The following is a 17,691-nucleotide window of genomic DNA, read 5'->3' on the forward strand; positions in this document are numbered from 1 at the left end:
ATAAAGGGGAAATGAAGAGCGCCAAACTTGAAACTTTTCGCATTTGTAATTTAATGGTTTTTAATTTTTTTTTCCAAAAAGTTGTGATAAGTTATTAAAAAATTGTGAGAATTAAGCGCTTGCCGGCCATGCCAGGAAGGAGGGTGGTGGGATAGGATGAGGTGGGAGGCCAAGTCACACATCAGGGACAGCGGGGGGGTGGCTTGGCTTTGTTGAAGCAGCTTGGTGATGGGAGAGGACAAGGTGACAGCGGTCAGGAGCCGGAGTCATGTGTCGGAGAGGGGGCGCCCCCTGAACCAGGTGGCACACTAGGCGACTGCCTGCTTTGCCTATTCCCACACACCGGCCCTGAGGAAAAGGAATTTTTTAAGGGGAACCTAAACCCAACTTGCCAAAATTTGTAACACGTAGTTTGGCTCTAAGCAGGGGTGGAATTCTAGGAGGTGCTCCTTTGCATATCAGGCCACACACACACCCCTGAGGAAGCCAATCCTTCAAGAGCTTACAAAAAAAGGAGCCTTGTAAGCTCTTGGAGGATTGGCTACATCAGGGGTGCGTGGCCTAATATGCAAAGGAGCTCCTGCTAGAATTCCACCCCTGGCTTTTAGAACCAAGCTGCCTGATGCCAGGGCTGACACCCATCACGGTTCTATTCGTCTATGTCCTTTTTGGTGCACCTCTGAGAAAGGAATTCAGGAGCCACCAAGCTTTTTGTTTTTCCGGCAACGTAATTTTCCTCCATTTTTGCAGAACCTTAGAATAACACACCAATTTCCCATGGAACATTTTGAGGAGGTCACGTCTTCGGTGAACGGCACCTACCACATAGTTCGGATTCTGAAAGACGGGATCAGCGTTATAAAAGCCACTCTGGTGTCTGTTCTCCTTCAGGTAAAGAAAAACAATGATTGCAAAAAAAGAAGGAATGTTTCCCTTGTCTGGGCAGGAAAAAATGACAGAGCCTTAAAAAAATAGATGCTGGACCTAGGAATGTGATGTACATGTCTGACTCTGCACACTGCGATATTTCTTTCCTGGATTGCACAATGCTGGGAATTATTAGGAAGGGGAATTGAAAACAGGGGATCTGTTGAGGCTGGGTGAGTGGGCGTCAACGTGGCAGATGCGGTTCAATGTGGCCAAGTGCAAAGTAATGCACATTGGGGCCAAGAATCCCAGCTACAGATACAAGTTGATGGGGTGTGAACTGGCAGAGACTGACCAGAGAGAGATCTTGGGGTCGTGGTAGAGAACTCACTGAAAATGTCAAGACAGTGTGCGACTGCAATAAAAAAGGCCAACGCCATGCTGGGAATTATTAGGAAGGAAACTGAAAACAAATCAGCAAGTATCATAATGCCCCTGTATAAATCGATGGTGAGGTCTCATTTGGAATACTGTGTACAATTCTGGTCATCGCACCTCAAAAAGGATATTATAGCATTGGAAAAAGTGCAGAAAAGGGCAACTAGAATGATTAAAGGGTTGGAACACTTTCCCTATGAAGAAAGGTTAAAACGCTTGGGGCTCTTTAGCTTGGAGAAACGTCGACTGCAGGGTGACATGATAGAGGTTTACAACATAATGCATGGGATGGAGAAAGTAGAGAAAGAAGTCCTTTTCTCCCTTTCTCACAATACAAGAACTCGTGGGCATTCGATGAAATTGCTGAGCAGTCAGGTTAAAACAGATAAAAGGAAGTACTTCTTCACCCAAAGGGTGATTAACATGTGGAATTCACTGCCACAGGAGGTGGTGGCGGCTACAAGCATAGACAGCTTCAAGAGGGGGTTAGATAAAAATATGGAGCAGAGGTCCATCAGGGGCTATTAGCCACAGTGTGTATATATGTGTTTATATATATATAACATTTTTGGCCACTGTGTGACACAGAATGTTGGACTGGATGGGCCATTGGCCTGATCCAACATGGCTTCTCTTATCACTGCCCCACACAGTTCCAACAATATGCTGTGGCTAATAGCCATTGATGGACCTTTGCTCCAGATGTTTATCCAATCCCCTTAAGAGAGACCCCAAGATCTCTCTCTTGATCAGTCTCTGCCAGTTCACACCCCATCAACTTGTATTTGGATAGGGGCACCTTCTTTGGGGGCTCATAGAATCGAACCCCCTTGTCCAATCTTTTGGAAACTTGGAGGGTATTTGGGGGAGAGGTGCTGGATGCTATGCTGCAAATTTGGTACCCCTACCTCAAAAGAAAGCCCCCCCCCCGAGCCCCAGATACCCTTTACCTTTTACCTCTGAACATTCGGGTCCTCACTTTCCTTGTTCTTCTGCTTCAGAGTGGCTTGGAAGACTTCTTACTGACTCCAATCAGCCACGAACAAGAAGTGAAGATTTATCTTCCCATCCAGCTGACGCCCTCCTCTTTGGCCTTCCCACACCATCCTCTGGACATCTTATATCGGCACAGAGTGCAGGTGAAGTTGACCATGCCGCAAAGAAACAAATCTAGGGATGCCTTATATTTAGATCCACCCGTGGGCGCCGGTACCACTTCAGAGGTGAACTGAGGCCATCGAAAAAATGAAGCACAGGCCGGGACCTGATTGGGCCTGGAGTGCAACAGGACCTCGACGATCTCATTCCCGTGAAATAAAATTGCCTGGTCCTGCTGCACTGCGGGCCTGGTCAGGATCTAGGCGTCGTAAGTCAGCCTGAGCTGGAGATGCCTGAGTCTGACAGTTCTCTCTCTGACAAAGAGCTGCCTAGATTCCTGACAGGGGTGGAATTCTAACAGGAGCTCCTTTGCATATTAAGCCACACCCCCTGGTGTAGCCAATCCTCCGAGAGCTTACAAGGCTCTTTTTTGTAAGCTCTCGGAGGATTGGCTACATCAGGGGTGTGTGGCCTAATACGCAAAGGTGCTCCTGCTAGAATTCCACCCCTGAGTATCCTGACCTCGAACCTGTACTGACCCAGCTACCCAATTCTGACTACTGGACTGGACTGACCTCTCTGCTCTCTGGTGCCCCGACTTCAACCGGACTCTTGAATCCTGCTGCTGCCTTATTTGCTGCACACCCCTGCCTAGCCCTTTGGGACAACCAGACCATCACACTAGCAGCATTTTTTTTAAATGGCCTGAGTTCAGCTCTCAAATGGCACTCTTTAACATCTAGTTTGGCTCTTTTTTGACGTTTTTATATTACCATCTCCTGGTGAATAAAATGGCATTCTGTGTAATACAGTAGAACAGGAGTCCCTAACGTGCTGCCCACGTGCCAGCACCTTTTTTGCCCACCAAGTGTTTTTTGAATGCGGGCATAGAATCAGAAACACAGAGCTGGGAGGTGCTATAGAGGTCATCGAGTCCAGCCCCCTGCTCAATGAAGGACCAGCCTAGAGCACCCCTGACAAGTGTCTGTCCTGCTGCTGCTTAAAGACCACCAAGGAGGCTGCTGATTCCACTGTTGAACAACTCTTACTGTAAAAAGGGTTTCCCTAATATCCAGCCGGTACCTTCCTGCCCTTAATTTAGACCCATTCTTACGAGTCCTCTCCTCTGCTGCCAATAGGCACAGCTCCTGGCTCTCATTAAAGATTTTTATTGCGCGTGTGAGGAATTATCCATGGCCTACTTCATAAAGTTTCAGCAACCGCACAGCATACAAGAAAGCAACACCTGGCTTCAATTTTTATATATATTTACTTCTGAATGTGAGGAAGGAAGGGAGGAAGGAAGGAAGGAAGGAAGGAAAGGAGGGAGGAAGGAAGGAAAGGAGGGAGGGAGGAAGGAAAGGAGGGAGGGAGGAAGGAAAGGAGGGAGGGAGGGAGGAAAGGAAGGAAGGGAAGGAAGGAAAGGAGGGAGGAAAGGAAGGAAGGAAGGAAAGGAGGGAGGGAGGAAGGAAAGGAAGGAGGGAGGAAAGGAAGGAAGGAAGATGGGGGAGGGAGAAGTGGAATGAAAAGAATTTTAACTTTAAATGCATTCTCAAAGCCACTAGCTGATTTGGCTTGGCAAAGCGATTTAAAGAGAGAAATGCCTTCTCCAAGCCAGTTGACGGGGTGAGGGCTTTGGGAGCCACACAATAGGTGTGGAAAAGCCACAGTTTGGCCACCCCTGGCCTAGAGCATCCCTGACAGGTGTTTGTCCAGCCGCTGCTTGAAGACTGCCAGTGGGGGAGAAGCTCGCCACCTCCCTCGGTAGCAGATTCCACTGACGAACAGCTCTCAAGAGTTTTTTTCTGATATCCAGCTGGTAACTTTCCACATGAAACCCTTGATTGCGAGTCCTCTCCTCTCTCTGCTGCCAACAAGAACGGCTCCCTGCCCTCCTCTAAGTGACAGCCCTTCAGATACTTCAAGAGAGCCATCCTGTCCCCCCTCGACCTCAGGGCCAGGTGGCGCATGTCAGGTTTCTGATGTTTATAGTATAATGCAGATAGCAGCTTCATGTGAAGTATTCTACCTTCGCAAATAGAGTGATAGTCTGAAAACACAACGGAACTTGATTCTGACTATAGACAATCGACCTGCATGGGTAAAATGCTTAATGTACCTAACTGGGACTTCTGTTGAGGTTATCAGATCTTTACAGTTTTAATGTATCTTTCCAATTCAGATGGAAGCTGATAGTTATCATTGCATCAAATTTTGTTTACAGTTTTAAAAACATTTATGTTCCTATCAAAACCTGGCCAGAATCTTTCTGGTTACTGTCCACCCGTGCAAGGAACTCTCACCATACCACCAGCAGCACTAGCTGTTGAGGTTACAAGGAAACAGGGCAGGTTTAAAATAAGGACATAGAATATAAGAACGTAAGAGAAGTCATGTTGGATCAGGCCAATGGCCCATCCAGTCCAACACTCTGTGTCACACAGTGGCAAAAAAAAAAAAAAAATGCCATCAAGAGGTCTACCACTGGGGCTAGAAGCCCTTCCACTGTGCCCCCCTCCCAAGCACCAAGAATACAGAGCATTACTGCCCCAAACAGAGTTCCAACGATAAACTGTTGCTAATAGCCACTGATGGACCTCTGCTCCATTTGCTTATCCAATCTCCTCTTGAAGCTGGCTATGCTTGCAGCCACCACCACCTCCTGTGATAGTGAATTCCATGTGTTAATCACGCTTTGGGTGAAGAAGAACTAACTCGCTTTTATCCGTTCTAACCCAACTGCTCAGCAATTTCATTGAATGCCCACGAGTTCTTGTATTGTGAGAAAGGGAGAAATGGCTGGACTCATGAGGAAAGGGCTCATGTAAAGGGACATCCAGCAGAATAAGCGTTTCTGTTCTTTTCAGATGTGTGTCAGATGCCTAAAAATGAGGGCAGATACTTCCAGATGTTCTTAGCTAGCTCAGTATGCATACTTATTTTGTTCGTGTGCAAGATGATTTTTTTAAACAAAATGTTTTTAAACAAAATCAGCCAGTATCATAATGCCCCTGTATAAATCGATGGTGTGGTCTCATTTGGAGTACTGTGTGCAGTTCTGGTCGCCGCACCTCAAAAAGGATATTATAGCATTGGAGAAAGTTCAGAAAAGGGCAACTAGAATGATTAAAGGGCTGGAACACCTTCCTTATGAAGAAAGGTTGAAACGCTTAGGGCTCTTTAGCTTGGAGAAACGTCGACTGAGGGGTGACATGATAGAGGTTTACAAGATAATGCATGGGATGGAGAAAGTAGAGAAAGAAGTACTTTTCTCCCTTTCTCACAATACGAGAACTCGTGGGCATTCGATGAAATTGCTGAGCAGACAGGTTAAAACGGATAAAAGGAAGTACTTCTTCACCCAAAGGGTGATTAACATGTGGAATTCACTGCCACAGGAGGTGGTGGCGGCCACAAGCATGGCCACCTTCAAGAGGGGGTTAGATAAAAATATGGAGCAGAGGTCCATCAGTGGCTATTAGCCACAGTGTGTGGTGTGTGTGTGTGTGTGTATATATATATATATATATTTGGCCACTGTGTGACACAGAATGTTGGACTGGATGGGCCATTGGCCTGATCTAACATGGCTTCTCTTATGTTCTTATGTTTAAGCAGAGCTTCTGCCTCACAGGTTGAAGCGTTCCTGTTAGGGTTACTCATGACCTCACTTGCTGACCGATTTGTGCTTGACTGCCTCCAGCAGCAGACATTTTGTCATTGGCTCCGCCTCCTGTGGCAGCCATTTTGTGGTTGCACCTACCACCCTGTGTCAGAATTCCAGAAGTGCCCAGAGGTTGAAATAGGACATTGAATATTTCTGTGAATTTCTTCTCATTCAAAGGAATTGCAAATGGTCAGTCGTTTCCACTCGGTCCCCATTACATAGGTCACTGGTAGTGGAGCTGTTTTCTGAGTCACAGAAACATATGCAAACATTTTCACTAAGGGGCACTGCGGTTTCTCATCTGGAGGTACACACATAGCTTATCTGTTTCACCTTCTTCCTGTGACCAGGATCCTTGTGTGTATTGTTTTTGGTTTTGTCTTCCCCATTTGTCACAGGTCACAGGAGGCAGCGGCAACTTCACATGGACCTCTTCCAACCAGACGGTGGCCACCGTCACTGTGAAAGGGGTGGTCACAGCAGGGGCAGTCCAGGGACAAAGCGCAGTGCAGGCTAGAGATGTCCAGAATCCTTTCCATTTTGGAGAGATACAGGCAAGTCTCTAGCAGAGTTGCCGGCACTGCTTTAGTGTAAATGGAATGGTTTGCCTGGTCTAATCTGCACTAGCCTGGTTTAACATAAAGTTCCCCCTCGCAAGAATTCTGGGGATTTTAGTTTGAGGATCTTCTACAGAGAATTCTCGGCAATGTCATCAAACTACAGTTCCCAGCAGGGCTTTTTTTTGTAGCAGGAACTCCTTTGCCTATTAGGCCACACACCCCTGATGTAGCCAACCCTCCAAGAGCTTACAGGGATCTTAGAACAGGGCCTACTGTAAAGCTCCAGGAGGATTGGCTACATCAGGGGGGGCGTGGCCTAATATGCAAAGGAGTTCCTGCTACAACGAAAAGCCCTAGTTCCCAGGATTTTTTCATGTAAGCTTTGATAGCTAAAAGTTATTTTAAACCACTGTACATTTGCAGCGTGGCTAGGGCTTCTGAGGACAGATAATATCCTTTGCGTTCCTTGTACAAGGAGCTGTAACATGAAAAGGCTACCTTCTGCTCAAATTTCCCCTCCCTCCCCCCTCAGCAGCTGCTGGTTATGCATTCAGAACTTCAGACATTACGTAAGGAAACATCTGTGTATGCTTAATGGTTAAGGAAAATATGAACATTTTGGGGCTAAGTTAACCGAATTTCTGTATCAAGATAAGCTGCATTCTGCCCAGCAGAGTGCTAATCAAGCAAATTTTTGCTTCTTTTGTGCTTAGTTTGCATGATTTTTTTTTCGCTTTATCACCGAGCAGCAGGAAAAAAATTATGCAGGGCACTCTAGCCCCTCCCCAGTTCTCCTGAGCGACCCATTGGCTTTGAAGACCCAACTGAGTCATTTTAATGGCTAAAAACTTCCTTTAAAAAAACCCCAAACCCCTGGATTGTCAAGGAACTGGATTTTGTATTCACTACCAGATCCTGGACCTTTTCCTGTGTTCCTCTTGTCAGATCTTGGCACCCTAGGCAAGGTTTATTTCTGGCGCCCAGCCCCTCCCCCAGCCCCGCCACTGTCACGGAGTCATATGGAGGGCACCAGGTTTGGTCCCCCCAGAAGGCTGGCGCCCTAGGCAGTTGTCTAGTTTGCCTAGTGGCAGGGGCAGCCCCGGATCGTGGAAGCTAAGCAGGGTTGGCTCTGGTTACTGTTCGGATGGGAGGCCACCAAGGAACACCAGGGTCGTGATGGGGAGGCGGGCAATGGCAAACCACCTCTGAATGTCTCTTGCCTTGAAAACCCTACAGCGTCACCGTAAGTCAGCTGAAGCTTGAGAGCACCTTGCACACAGAGACACAGAACTGCGCTTGCACACTTGCGCAAACACACACACTGCTCAGCTATCCCTACTCAGAGAGCCAGTTTGGTTGCTACTCGAGAGCCAGTTTGGTGCAGTGGTTAAGTGTGCGGACTCTTATCTGGGAGAACCGGGTTTGATTCCCTACTCCTCCACTTGCAGCTGCTAGCATGGCCTTGGGTCAGCCATAGCTCTGGCAGAGGTTGTCCTTGAAAGGGCAGCTGCTGTGAGAGCCCTCTCAGCCCCACCTACCTCACAGGGTGTCTCTTGTAGGGGGAGAAGATATAGGAGATTATCGGCTGCTCTGAGACTCTGTCTTTGAAAGGGCAGTTCTTGTAAGAGCTCTCTTAGCCCCACCTACCTCACAGGGTGTCTGTTGTGGCGGAGGGGGGGAGGTAAAGGAGATTGTGACCTCCCTGAGACTCTTGAGATTCAAAATATAGGGCGGGATATAACTCCAATATCATCATCAACTTCTTCTTCCTCCTGGCAGGAAGGCACCTAGAGCTGAGGAGTAGACGATGGAGGGATTGGAAAGAAAGCCCCTACTTCATGATAGCTGGGAGGCCCATTTAAGGCCCTCTTTTAGAAGGATATCCATAACATACACTGAGAGCCAGGATGGCAGAGGGCAGCGTTTCCCATCTGCAGGGTCATGACTCAGCACCGGGCCACGCAAGCCTCAATGCCAGGTCGCCCAGGGGCAGCCCGACAGCCCCCTCCCCTCTTGTGCTCCAGCCCCTGCCCCCTTCCTATTTATGTTTGGCACCCCACTCCAGCTCCTGCCCCCCACATCGCCGCCTGTAGCACTCTGTGAGCGTCCAGGCGGAGGACGCTCAGAGAGCACTACAGAGACTGTTAGCTGGCCAGAAGCCCTCCCCCGTCCCTCTCTGATGTTTGGATGGTGTTGTGTCTTGCATTTCAATCCCGAAACTACAACACAGCGGACGCTATGGAGGTGGCCAGTGGAAGTCCACTGGTCCCCGGATGTAGCTCCGCAAATACGCTCCGCCAATCAAGATCTGTGGCGGGAAGTTTAACTGGCCAGGATTGGACCTGGCCAGACTGAGGGTTGTTCCGGAGTATGTATATAATCGGGAGCCAGCCCGTGTTGCCCTGCCTTGTGACGTACTCGCTAATAAAGCATGTTGCCTTCAACACGTCTCGTCACTCAGTACGTTACAGATGGAAACCTCAAAGAGGGGATGGGAAAGCTCCTAGCCAGCGCACAGTCTCTGTATTGCTCCCTGAGTGTCCTCTGCCTGGACCACGGGGGAAAAGTTTGGGAAACGCTGGCATAGAGGATCATGTGGGACTAGGATCCTGGGTGACCCAGGTTCAGATAGATCCCCGCTGCTACCATAGAAGCGTGTTGGGTGCACTTGGGCCTGTCACATACTCTCAGCCTGACCTACCTCAAATGGTTGTTATGAGAAACACGGAGGAAAGAAGAATTATGAAAAACTCCCAAATGAATATATTATACTTACCCAATGCAGAATATATTATACTTACCCAATATATTATACTTACCCAATGCAGCTAGATCATTCTCATTCTGCGTGTGTTGGGGGGGGGGGGGGAGGTGGGATCTTTCTGAGGTTGGAGACCTTCAAACGCATCGAGGGTAAATTTATTGAGTACGAAAAGAAGCCATATTGAACTTGTTTGAGCAGTATGCAAACTTCATAAGGCTTTGGTTGCTACTTGGATTTGCTGCTTTTTTCTTTTAAAGTTAAAGGTGCAAACACCAGTCGTTTCCGACTCTGGGGTGATGTCACATCACATTTTCACAGCAGACTTTGTTACGGGGTGGTTTGCCGTTGCCTTCCCCAGTCATCTACACTTTCCCCCCAGCAAGCTGGGTACTCCTTTGACCGATCTCGGAAGGATGGAAGTCTGAGTCAACCTCGAGCCGGCTACCTGAACCCAGCTTCCACCGGGATCGAACTCAGGCCGTGAGCAGAGAGCTCAGACTGCAGTACTGCGGCTTAGCACTCTGCGCCAGAAGGCTCTACTCGGATTTGCTTACAGTTTGTAATTATGCTAGTTAGATAGGCTGTTTAGTTGTTTTGTTGTGAAAACTGTTCAAAATTTAAAAAAATTTTTTTTAAAAAGAGCTCCCTTGGGGCATTCCAGTCCTTACCTGACTTATCCCTCCTTTCCCTGGGGTTTTGGCTGTTCCATGGTTCCTCAGGTGCACGTGCTGAAGCTCTCAAAGATGGAGTTCCTGCCATTCCATGCGGACGCCGAGATCGGGCAGATCTTGGAGGCCCCGCTCATGATGTATCACACGGTGAAGGAGACGGGAGAGACCATCAACTTCACCGACTGCTCCCTCTTAGCCCTGGTGGTCAGCATGGACAAGCAAGGGGTGTTTGCCTTGGATGAAGAGGGTAAAAGGGTAGCTTTCTCTGCTCCTCGCCCCCGCCCTCACATACAAACATCACTTTGTCCACACATCACAAATACGGCTCTGGTGGCCGCTGTTCGGATTACCGCATTCAGAAAATCCTGGTGCAAAACCAGAGGCCAGGTCTCAAAGAGACCATTGCCTGCAGCCACCCAGCCTTGCGGAACTAAACTCTTCTAGCTGCGGAAGGGAGAAATGAGAGCCAGAGCGTGAGGAGGAGGACTGCTGCTCAGCGGCAAAGCACTTACTTTCCGGGGGGGGAGGGTTGTAGAAAAAGCCTGGCAGGAACTCATTTGCATATTAGTCCCCACCCCCTGATGCCAAACCAGCCGGAACTGTGGTCCTGTGCTCAGGGCTGGCTCGCCCACTAGGCAAACGAGGCAGTTGCCTAGGGCATCAGGAGGGTGGAGGTGCCGAATTGGGCTCCCCCCAGTGTCCCTCCTCCGCCCACCCTCACCGCCACCACTTGACCCTCCTTTCCCTTCCCATCCCTTTGTCGCCGCCCGCCCCTCCTTTCCCTTCCCATCCCTTCGCCACTGTCCACCCTTCCTTTCCTTTCCCATCTCTTTGTCGCCGCTCGCCCCTCCTTTCCCTTCCCATCCCTTTGTCGCCGCCCGCCCCTCCTTTCCCTTCCCATCCCTTCACCACTGTCCACCCTTCCTTTCCTTTCCCATCTCTTTGTCGCCGCTCGCCCCTCCTTTCCCTTCCCATCCCTTTGTCGCCGCCTGCCCCTCCTTTCCCTTCCCATCCCTTCGCCACTGTCCACCCTTCCTTTCCTTTCCCATCCCTTTGTCGCCGCTCGCCCCTCCTTTCCCTTCCCATCCCTTCACCACTGTCCACCCTTCCTTTCCTTTCCCATCTCTTTGTCGCCGCTCGCCCCTCCTTTCCCTTCCCATCCCTTTGTCGCCGCCCGCCCCTCCTTTCCCTTCCCATCCCTTCGCCACTGTCCACCCTTCCTTTCCTTTCCCATCCCTTTGTCGCCGCTCGCCCCTCCTTTCCCTTCCTATCCCTTTGTCACCGCCCACCCCTCCTTTCCCTTCCCATCCCTTCGCCACTGTCCACCCTTCCTTTCCTTTCCCATCCCTTTGTCGCCGCTCGCCCCTCCTTTCCCTTCCCATCCCTTTGTCGCCGCTCGCCCCTCCTTTCCCTTCCCATCCCTTCACCACTGTCCACCCTTCCTTTCCTTTCCCATCTCTTTGTCGCCGCTCGCCCCTCCTTTCCCTTCCCATCCCTTTGTCGCCGCCTGCCCCTCCTTTCCCTTCCCATCCCTTCGCCACTGTCCACCCTTCCTTTCCTTTCCCATCCCTTTGTCGCCGCTCGCCCCTCCTTTCCCTTCCCATCCCTTCACCACTGTCCACCCTTCCTTTCCTTTCCCATCTCTTTGTCGCCGCTCGCCCCTCCTTTCCCTTCCCATCCCTTTGTCGCCGCCCGCCCCTCCTTTCCCTTCCCATCCCTTCGCCACTGTCCACCCTTCCTTTCCTTTCCCATCCCTTTGTCGCCGCTCGCCCCTCCTTTCCCTTCCTATCCCTTTGTCACCGCCCGCCCCTCCTTTCCCTTCCCATCCCTTCGCCACTGTCCACCCTTCCTTTCCTTTCCCATCCCTTTGTCGCCGCTCGCCCCTCCTTTCCCTTCCCATCCCTTTGTCGCCGCTCGCCCCTCCTTTCCCTTCCCATCCCTTCACCACTGTCCACCCTTCCTTTCCTTTCCTATCTCTTTGTCGCCGCTCGCCCCTCCTTTCCCTTCCCATCCCTTTGTCGCCGCCCGCCCCTCCTTTCCCTTCCCATCCCTTCACCACTGTTCACCCTTCCTTTCCTTTCCCATCCCTTTGTCGCCGCTCGCCCCTCCTTTCCCTTCCCATCCCTTTGTCGCCGCTCGCCCCTCCTTTCCCTTCCCATCCCTTCACCACTGTCCACCCTTCCTTTCCTTTCCTATCTCTTTGTCGCCGCTCGCCCCTCCTTTCCCTTCCCATCCCTTTGTCGCCGCCCGCCCCTCCTTTCCCTTCCCATCCCTTCGCCACTGTCCACCCTTCCTTTCCTTTCCCATCCCTTTGTCGCCGCTCGCCCCTCCTTTCCCTTCCCATCCCTTCGCCACTGTCCACCCTTCCTTTCCTTTCCCATCCCTTTGTCGCCGCTCGCCCCTCCTATCCCTTCCCATCCCTTTGTTGCCGCCAGCCCCTCCTTTCCCTTCCCATCCCTTCGCCACTGTCCACCCCTCCTATCCCTTCCCATCCCTTTGTTGCCGCCAGCCCCTCCTTTCCCTTCCCATCCCTTCGCCACTGTCCACCCCTCCTATCCCTTCCCATCCCTTTGTTGCCGCCAGCCCCTCCTTTCCCTTCCCATCCCTTCGCCACTGTCCACCCCTCCTATCCCTTCCCATCCCTTTGTTGCCGCCAGCCCCTCCTTTCCCTTCCCATCCCTTCGCCACTGTCCACCCCTCCTTTCCCTCCCCATCCCTTTGTTGCCGCCCGCCCCTCCTTTTCCTTCCCATCCCTTTGCCACTGTCCACCCCTCCTTTCCCTTCCCATCCCTTCGCCACTGCCCGCCCCTCCTTTCCCTTCCCGTCGCCTTCTCCCCTGGCCGCGATGCACGTGCTTCCAAAAGACGTGCTGGAGAAGGATTGGCTCCCCCTCCTTTTGGGCGTGTCCTTCGGAAGCACCCATGTCGCAGTCCGCAGGGCCCAGGCACGGCGCGCTGTGATCGCACCAGGGGGGAGGCGGCGGGAAGGGAAGAGGGGGGCGGCCGGCCGTGGCGGAGTGGTGTGGTGTGATGGAGTGTGTGGGGGGTGCGACAGCTTGAGAGTTGCGATGGAGCACGGTGGGGGGTGCAGCGGCTCAGGGGGTGCGATGACTGGGGGGGTGCGACGGAGCACGGCGCTGCGTTGCAGTGCTGCAGGGGGCAGCAGGGGAGTGACGGGGGGTGCCTTCTTAGGGCACCATGCGCCCTTGGGCCAGCGCTGCCTGTGCATTCCTGCTAAAAAAAAAAAGCCCTGCTTACTTTGCATGCAGAAGGCCCCTGCATGTTCAGCGTCTCCAATGGGGCAGCAGGACCGACAAAGAGTCTCTGCCAAAAACCCTGGAGAACTGCTCCTACTTGGAGACTGATCATAGTTCTTATGCTGCCTCTTGCAGAGCAACATGTAGCTGGTGGGCAGTGGTTAAGAATGCAAAGTGGTACAAAATTAGAATCCATGTTCTCAGTTTAACCCAGACTTGCCAAGCAATAGACGCAGGGGTGGCCAACGGTAGGTCTCCAGATGTTTTTTGCCTACAGCTCCCATCAGCCCCAGCCAGCATGGCCAATGTAGGCAAAAAAACTGTAGGCAAAAAAGCATCTGGAGAGCTACCGCTGGCCACCCCTGCGATAGAGCAATTAACGGACTGCATTTATTGCCTTGCGACACTCACCACCATTCTCCCATTCTGACGTTACTGTTTTTATTGGTTTCCCGCTCAGTTGCTATCCAGACCAAACGTTCTTTCGATTGGTTAATATCATTGTTTTGCCACTGGATTCTAACTTTGTACCGCTGTGCATTCTTAACCACTGCCCACCAGCTATATGCAGCTCTGCTCATCGTACCCCGTTTTCGTTGTCTGATGAAGCAGGCATGCATACGAAAGCTTACATCCTGAATGAAACTTCGTTGGTCTTAAAGGTGCTACTGGGACTCCTCCTTTGTTCAATAAACAGGGGAGTGCATCTGTCTCTTGCAGCTCATAGCACCAGCCTCCCCAGACCCTGATCCCCATCAGGTCGTGGTCATTTTCGCCCCTGTTCACCTGATCTTTCAACGACTATGGACCAATTGATGGTCAGTGCTGCATGATTGACACTCGTAAATTAGGTGGATAGGAACACCTCTGGGAAAGACGTGTCCTCAGTTTGACCCAGATTTACAAGCAATAGAGCAATGAACAGACTGCATTTATTGCGTTATGACACTCTCACTATCATTCTCCCATTCTGACATGTTACTGTTTTATTGGTTTCCCACTCAAATGCTGTCCGGACCAAATGTCCTTTCAGTTTGTTAATTTAAGTATTTTGCCGTTGGATTCTTTGTACCACTTAGCATTCTTAACCACTGCCCACCAGCTGTGTATAGCTCTGCTCACTGCACCCCCCTTCCATTGCCTGATGAAGTGTGCATGCCTACGAAAGCTTACGTTCTGAATAAAACGTTGTTGGTCTACTACTGGACTCCTACTTTGTTCTATTGCTCGGGGATCACTCACCCCAGGTTGGAGGAGTAGGAACCAGGCCCAGCAACTGGGCTGTCAGCAGGCCACTGAGCTGTAGCCATTGATGACCATGTGTAGAGAGAGCCAAGAATGTCACGCACCCTTGCAGACTTTTGAGTCTCCTGCTCTGTTTTTACAGGCAAGCCGAAACCTAGCCCAACGTCCTGCTCCTGCATCCAGCTGGCAGCAAAGTCCCTGGGACACACCCTGGTGACGGCCAGCGCTACGGTCTACGAGGAGTACTTTGAAACGAGCGCCACCTTTGCTGCGTACGAACCTCTCAAGGTGAGGGGGGGGTGCCCTCCCCTCGAGAAGGTGGAATTCACTGCCACAGGACGTGGCGGCAGCTATAAGCATAGCCAGCTTCAATAGGGGATTGGATAAAAATATGGAGCAGAGGTCCATAAGTGGCTCTTAGCCACAGTGTATTGTTGGAACTCTCTGTCTGGGGCAAGTGATGCTCTGTATTCTTGGTGCTTGGGAGGGGCCACAGTGGGAGGGCTTCTAGTGTCCTGGCCCCACTGGTGGACTTCCTGATGGTACCTGGGTTTTCTAGCCACTGTGTGACACAGAGTGTTGGATTGGATGGGCCATTGGCCTGACCCAACATGGCTTCTCTTATGTTCTTATGTGACGCAGAGTGTTGGACTGGATGGGCCATTGGCCTGACCCAACATGGCTTCTCTTATGTGACACAGAGTGTTGGACTGGATGGGCCATTGGCCTGATCCAACATGACTTCTCTTATGTTCTTATAACTGGAGTAGTGATGCTCTGTATTCTTGGTGCTTGGGAGGGGCCACATTGGGAGGGCTTCTAGTGTCCTGGCCCCGCTGGTGGACCTCCTGATGGCACCTGGGTTTTGGCTACAGTGTGACCCAGAGTGTTGGACAGCATGGGCCATTGGCCTGATCCAACATGGCTTCTCTTATGAAAGTGAAGTGGAACTGTGCATAAGATGAACTTTTTTCTCCGTATGTGACCACCAGGCGGTGAACCCCGTGGAGCTGGCTTTGGTGACCTGGCATTCCGTGAAGGAGATGGTGTTTGAGGGAGGCCCAGGCCCGTGGGTTTTGGAACCCTCCCGCTTCTTCATGGAGCTCGGGTTGGAGCACGAGGACAGAGTCCACGTGGTGGAGGTCCGGTTAACAGCCAAGAGGAAGCCGAACCAATACATTTACCGGATCACGTGCCTGGAGCTGGGGGAGCAGGTAGGAAAGTGTGCATGCTTCCTTCCCTCCCAAACAGTGGTCACCCATGAGAGTCCGACCGACTGACGAGGGATCTGCAAGTTCAGAACGTGAGCTGGGGGATCCCAGGTTCAAACATCACCTTGACCTGGAACTCAGAAGGTAATAGAGGGCGATGAAGATGGTGAGGGGTTTGGAGACCAAGTCCTGTGAGGAAAGGTTGAAGGAGCTGGGGATGTTTAGCCTGGAGAGGAGGCGGCTGAGAGGTGATAGGATCACCATCGTCAAGTACTTGAAGGGCTGTCCTATAGAGGATGGTGTGGAATTGTTTTCTGTGGCCCCGGAAGGTAGGACCAGAACCAACGGGTTGAAATTAAATCAAGAGTTTCTGGCTCAACATTAGGAAGAACTTCCTGACAGAGCAGTTCCTCAGTGGAACAGGCTTCCTCGGGAGGTGGTGGGCTCTCCCCCCTTGGAGGTTTCTAAACAGAGGCTAGATGGCCATCTGACAGCAATGAAGATCCTGTGAATTTGGGGGGAGGTATTTGTGAGTTTTCAGCATTGTGCAGGGGGTTGGACTAGATGTCCCTGGAGGTCCCTTCCAACTCTATGATTCTGTGAAAAGACCTGTGCCTGCAGCCTCCATAGCACTTGCCTGTGTTGAGAGAGGGCATCGCTGTGAGACCTGGATTTATGCTGGCTCCTCACAGTCTCCAGAGAATCACCCTGTTCAGCGCTCAGTAGTGTGGAGGCTTTACCTATCCCTTTCCCTGTGTTCCGTGAAATAAACTGACCGCGCAGGCGGGATTTGGACGCATCGGGAAACTCTCAAAGCCTGCTGGGCTGCCAATTCCTCCCTTTGCTCGCTCCCCAAAGGTACTGACATTTCAGGTGGGCAACCACCCCGGAGTGCTGAACCCCAGCCCCGCCGTGGAGATGGTGCAGGTGAGATTCGTTTGCGCCCATCCTGCCAGCATGGCCGTGACGCCCGTGTACAAGCTGGCAGCCGGCAGCCTGCCTTGTCCCTTGCCGCAGCACCACAAGCAGCTGGTGAGTTCTTCCAGGAAAGCGTTCCTTGGCGCTGCTGCTTTGACTCGGTTCTGCGCGTTGCGTGGGGAATATCAGGAAGAGGCTGGATATGCATCAGTTGCGGAGGGGTCAGGGCTCAGTGGAAGAGCCTCTGCTTTGCATGCTGAAAGCCTCAGGTTCAGTCCCCAGCATCTCCAGTTGAAAGGACCAGGTGGTAGGCGAGGGGAAAGACTTCTAACAGAGACTCTGGAGAGCTGCTGCCAGTCTAATTAGAGGCTGTGGCTCAGTGGTAGAGCCTCCGCTTGGCTCGCAGAAGGTCCCAGGTGCAATCCCCAGCATCTCCAGTTGAAATGATGGAGGCAGTGGGTGATGTGAAAGACCTCCACCCAAGAACCTTGCTGGACCAAGGGTCCAATTCAGCATAAAGACAGCTTCGTGAGTCTATTCTGTTTGGGGGGGGAGGGGTGTGGCTCAGTGGTAGAGCCTCTGCTTGGCATGCAGAAGGTCCCAGGTGCAATCCCCAGCATCTCCAGTTGAAATGATGGAGGCAGTGGGTGATGTGAAAGACCTCCACCCAAGAACCTTGCTGGACCAAGGGTCCAATTCAGCATAAAGACAGCTTCGTGAGTCTATTCTGTTTGGGGGGGGGGAGGGGTGTGGCTCAGTGGTAGAGCCTCTGCTTGGCTCGCAGAAGGTCCCAGGTGCAATCCCCAGCATCTCCAGTTGAAATGATGGAGGCATTGGGTGATGTGAAAGACCTCCACCCAAGAACCTTGCTGGACCAAGGGTCCAATTCAGCATAAAGACAGCTTCGTGAGTCTATTCTGTTTGGGGGGGGGGGGTGTGGCTCAGTGGTAGAGCCTCTGCTTGGCATGCAGAAGGTCCCAGGTTCAATCCCCAGCA

At 51.5% G+C, this 17,691-nt stretch overlaps 1 protein-coding gene across 1 annotated transcript in view; it reads left to right on the top strand.

Moving 5' to 3' along the window:
* The window catches only part of NUP210L (nucleoporin 210 like), a 119,595-nt gene that overhangs the window by 30,939 nt on the left and 70,965 nt on the right, over positions 1-17,691 (top strand). The window contains exons 10-16 of the mRNA XM_060253906.1: positions 751-891; positions 2,307-2,444; positions 6,469-6,624; positions 10,114-10,312; positions 14,709-14,854; positions 15,559-15,780; positions 16,636-16,809. Coding sequence (XP_060109889.1) covers positions 751-891; positions 2,307-2,444; positions 6,469-6,624; positions 10,114-10,312; positions 14,709-14,854; positions 15,559-15,780; positions 16,636-16,809 — 1,176 coding nt within the window. The remainder of the gene's footprint in view (positions 1-750; positions 892-2,306; positions 2,445-6,468; positions 6,625-10,113; positions 10,313-14,708; positions 14,855-15,558; positions 15,781-16,635; positions 16,810-17,691) is intronic.

The sequence above is a fragment of the Heteronotia binoei genome, chromosome 1, assembly GCF_032191835.1.
Source record: "Heteronotia binoei isolate CCM8104 ecotype False Entrance Well chromosome 1, APGP_CSIRO_Hbin_v1, whole genome shotgun sequence".
In the NCBI taxonomy this organism is placed as follows: domain Eukaryota; kingdom Metazoa; phylum Chordata; class Lepidosauria; order Squamata; family Gekkonidae; genus Heteronotia; species Heteronotia binoei.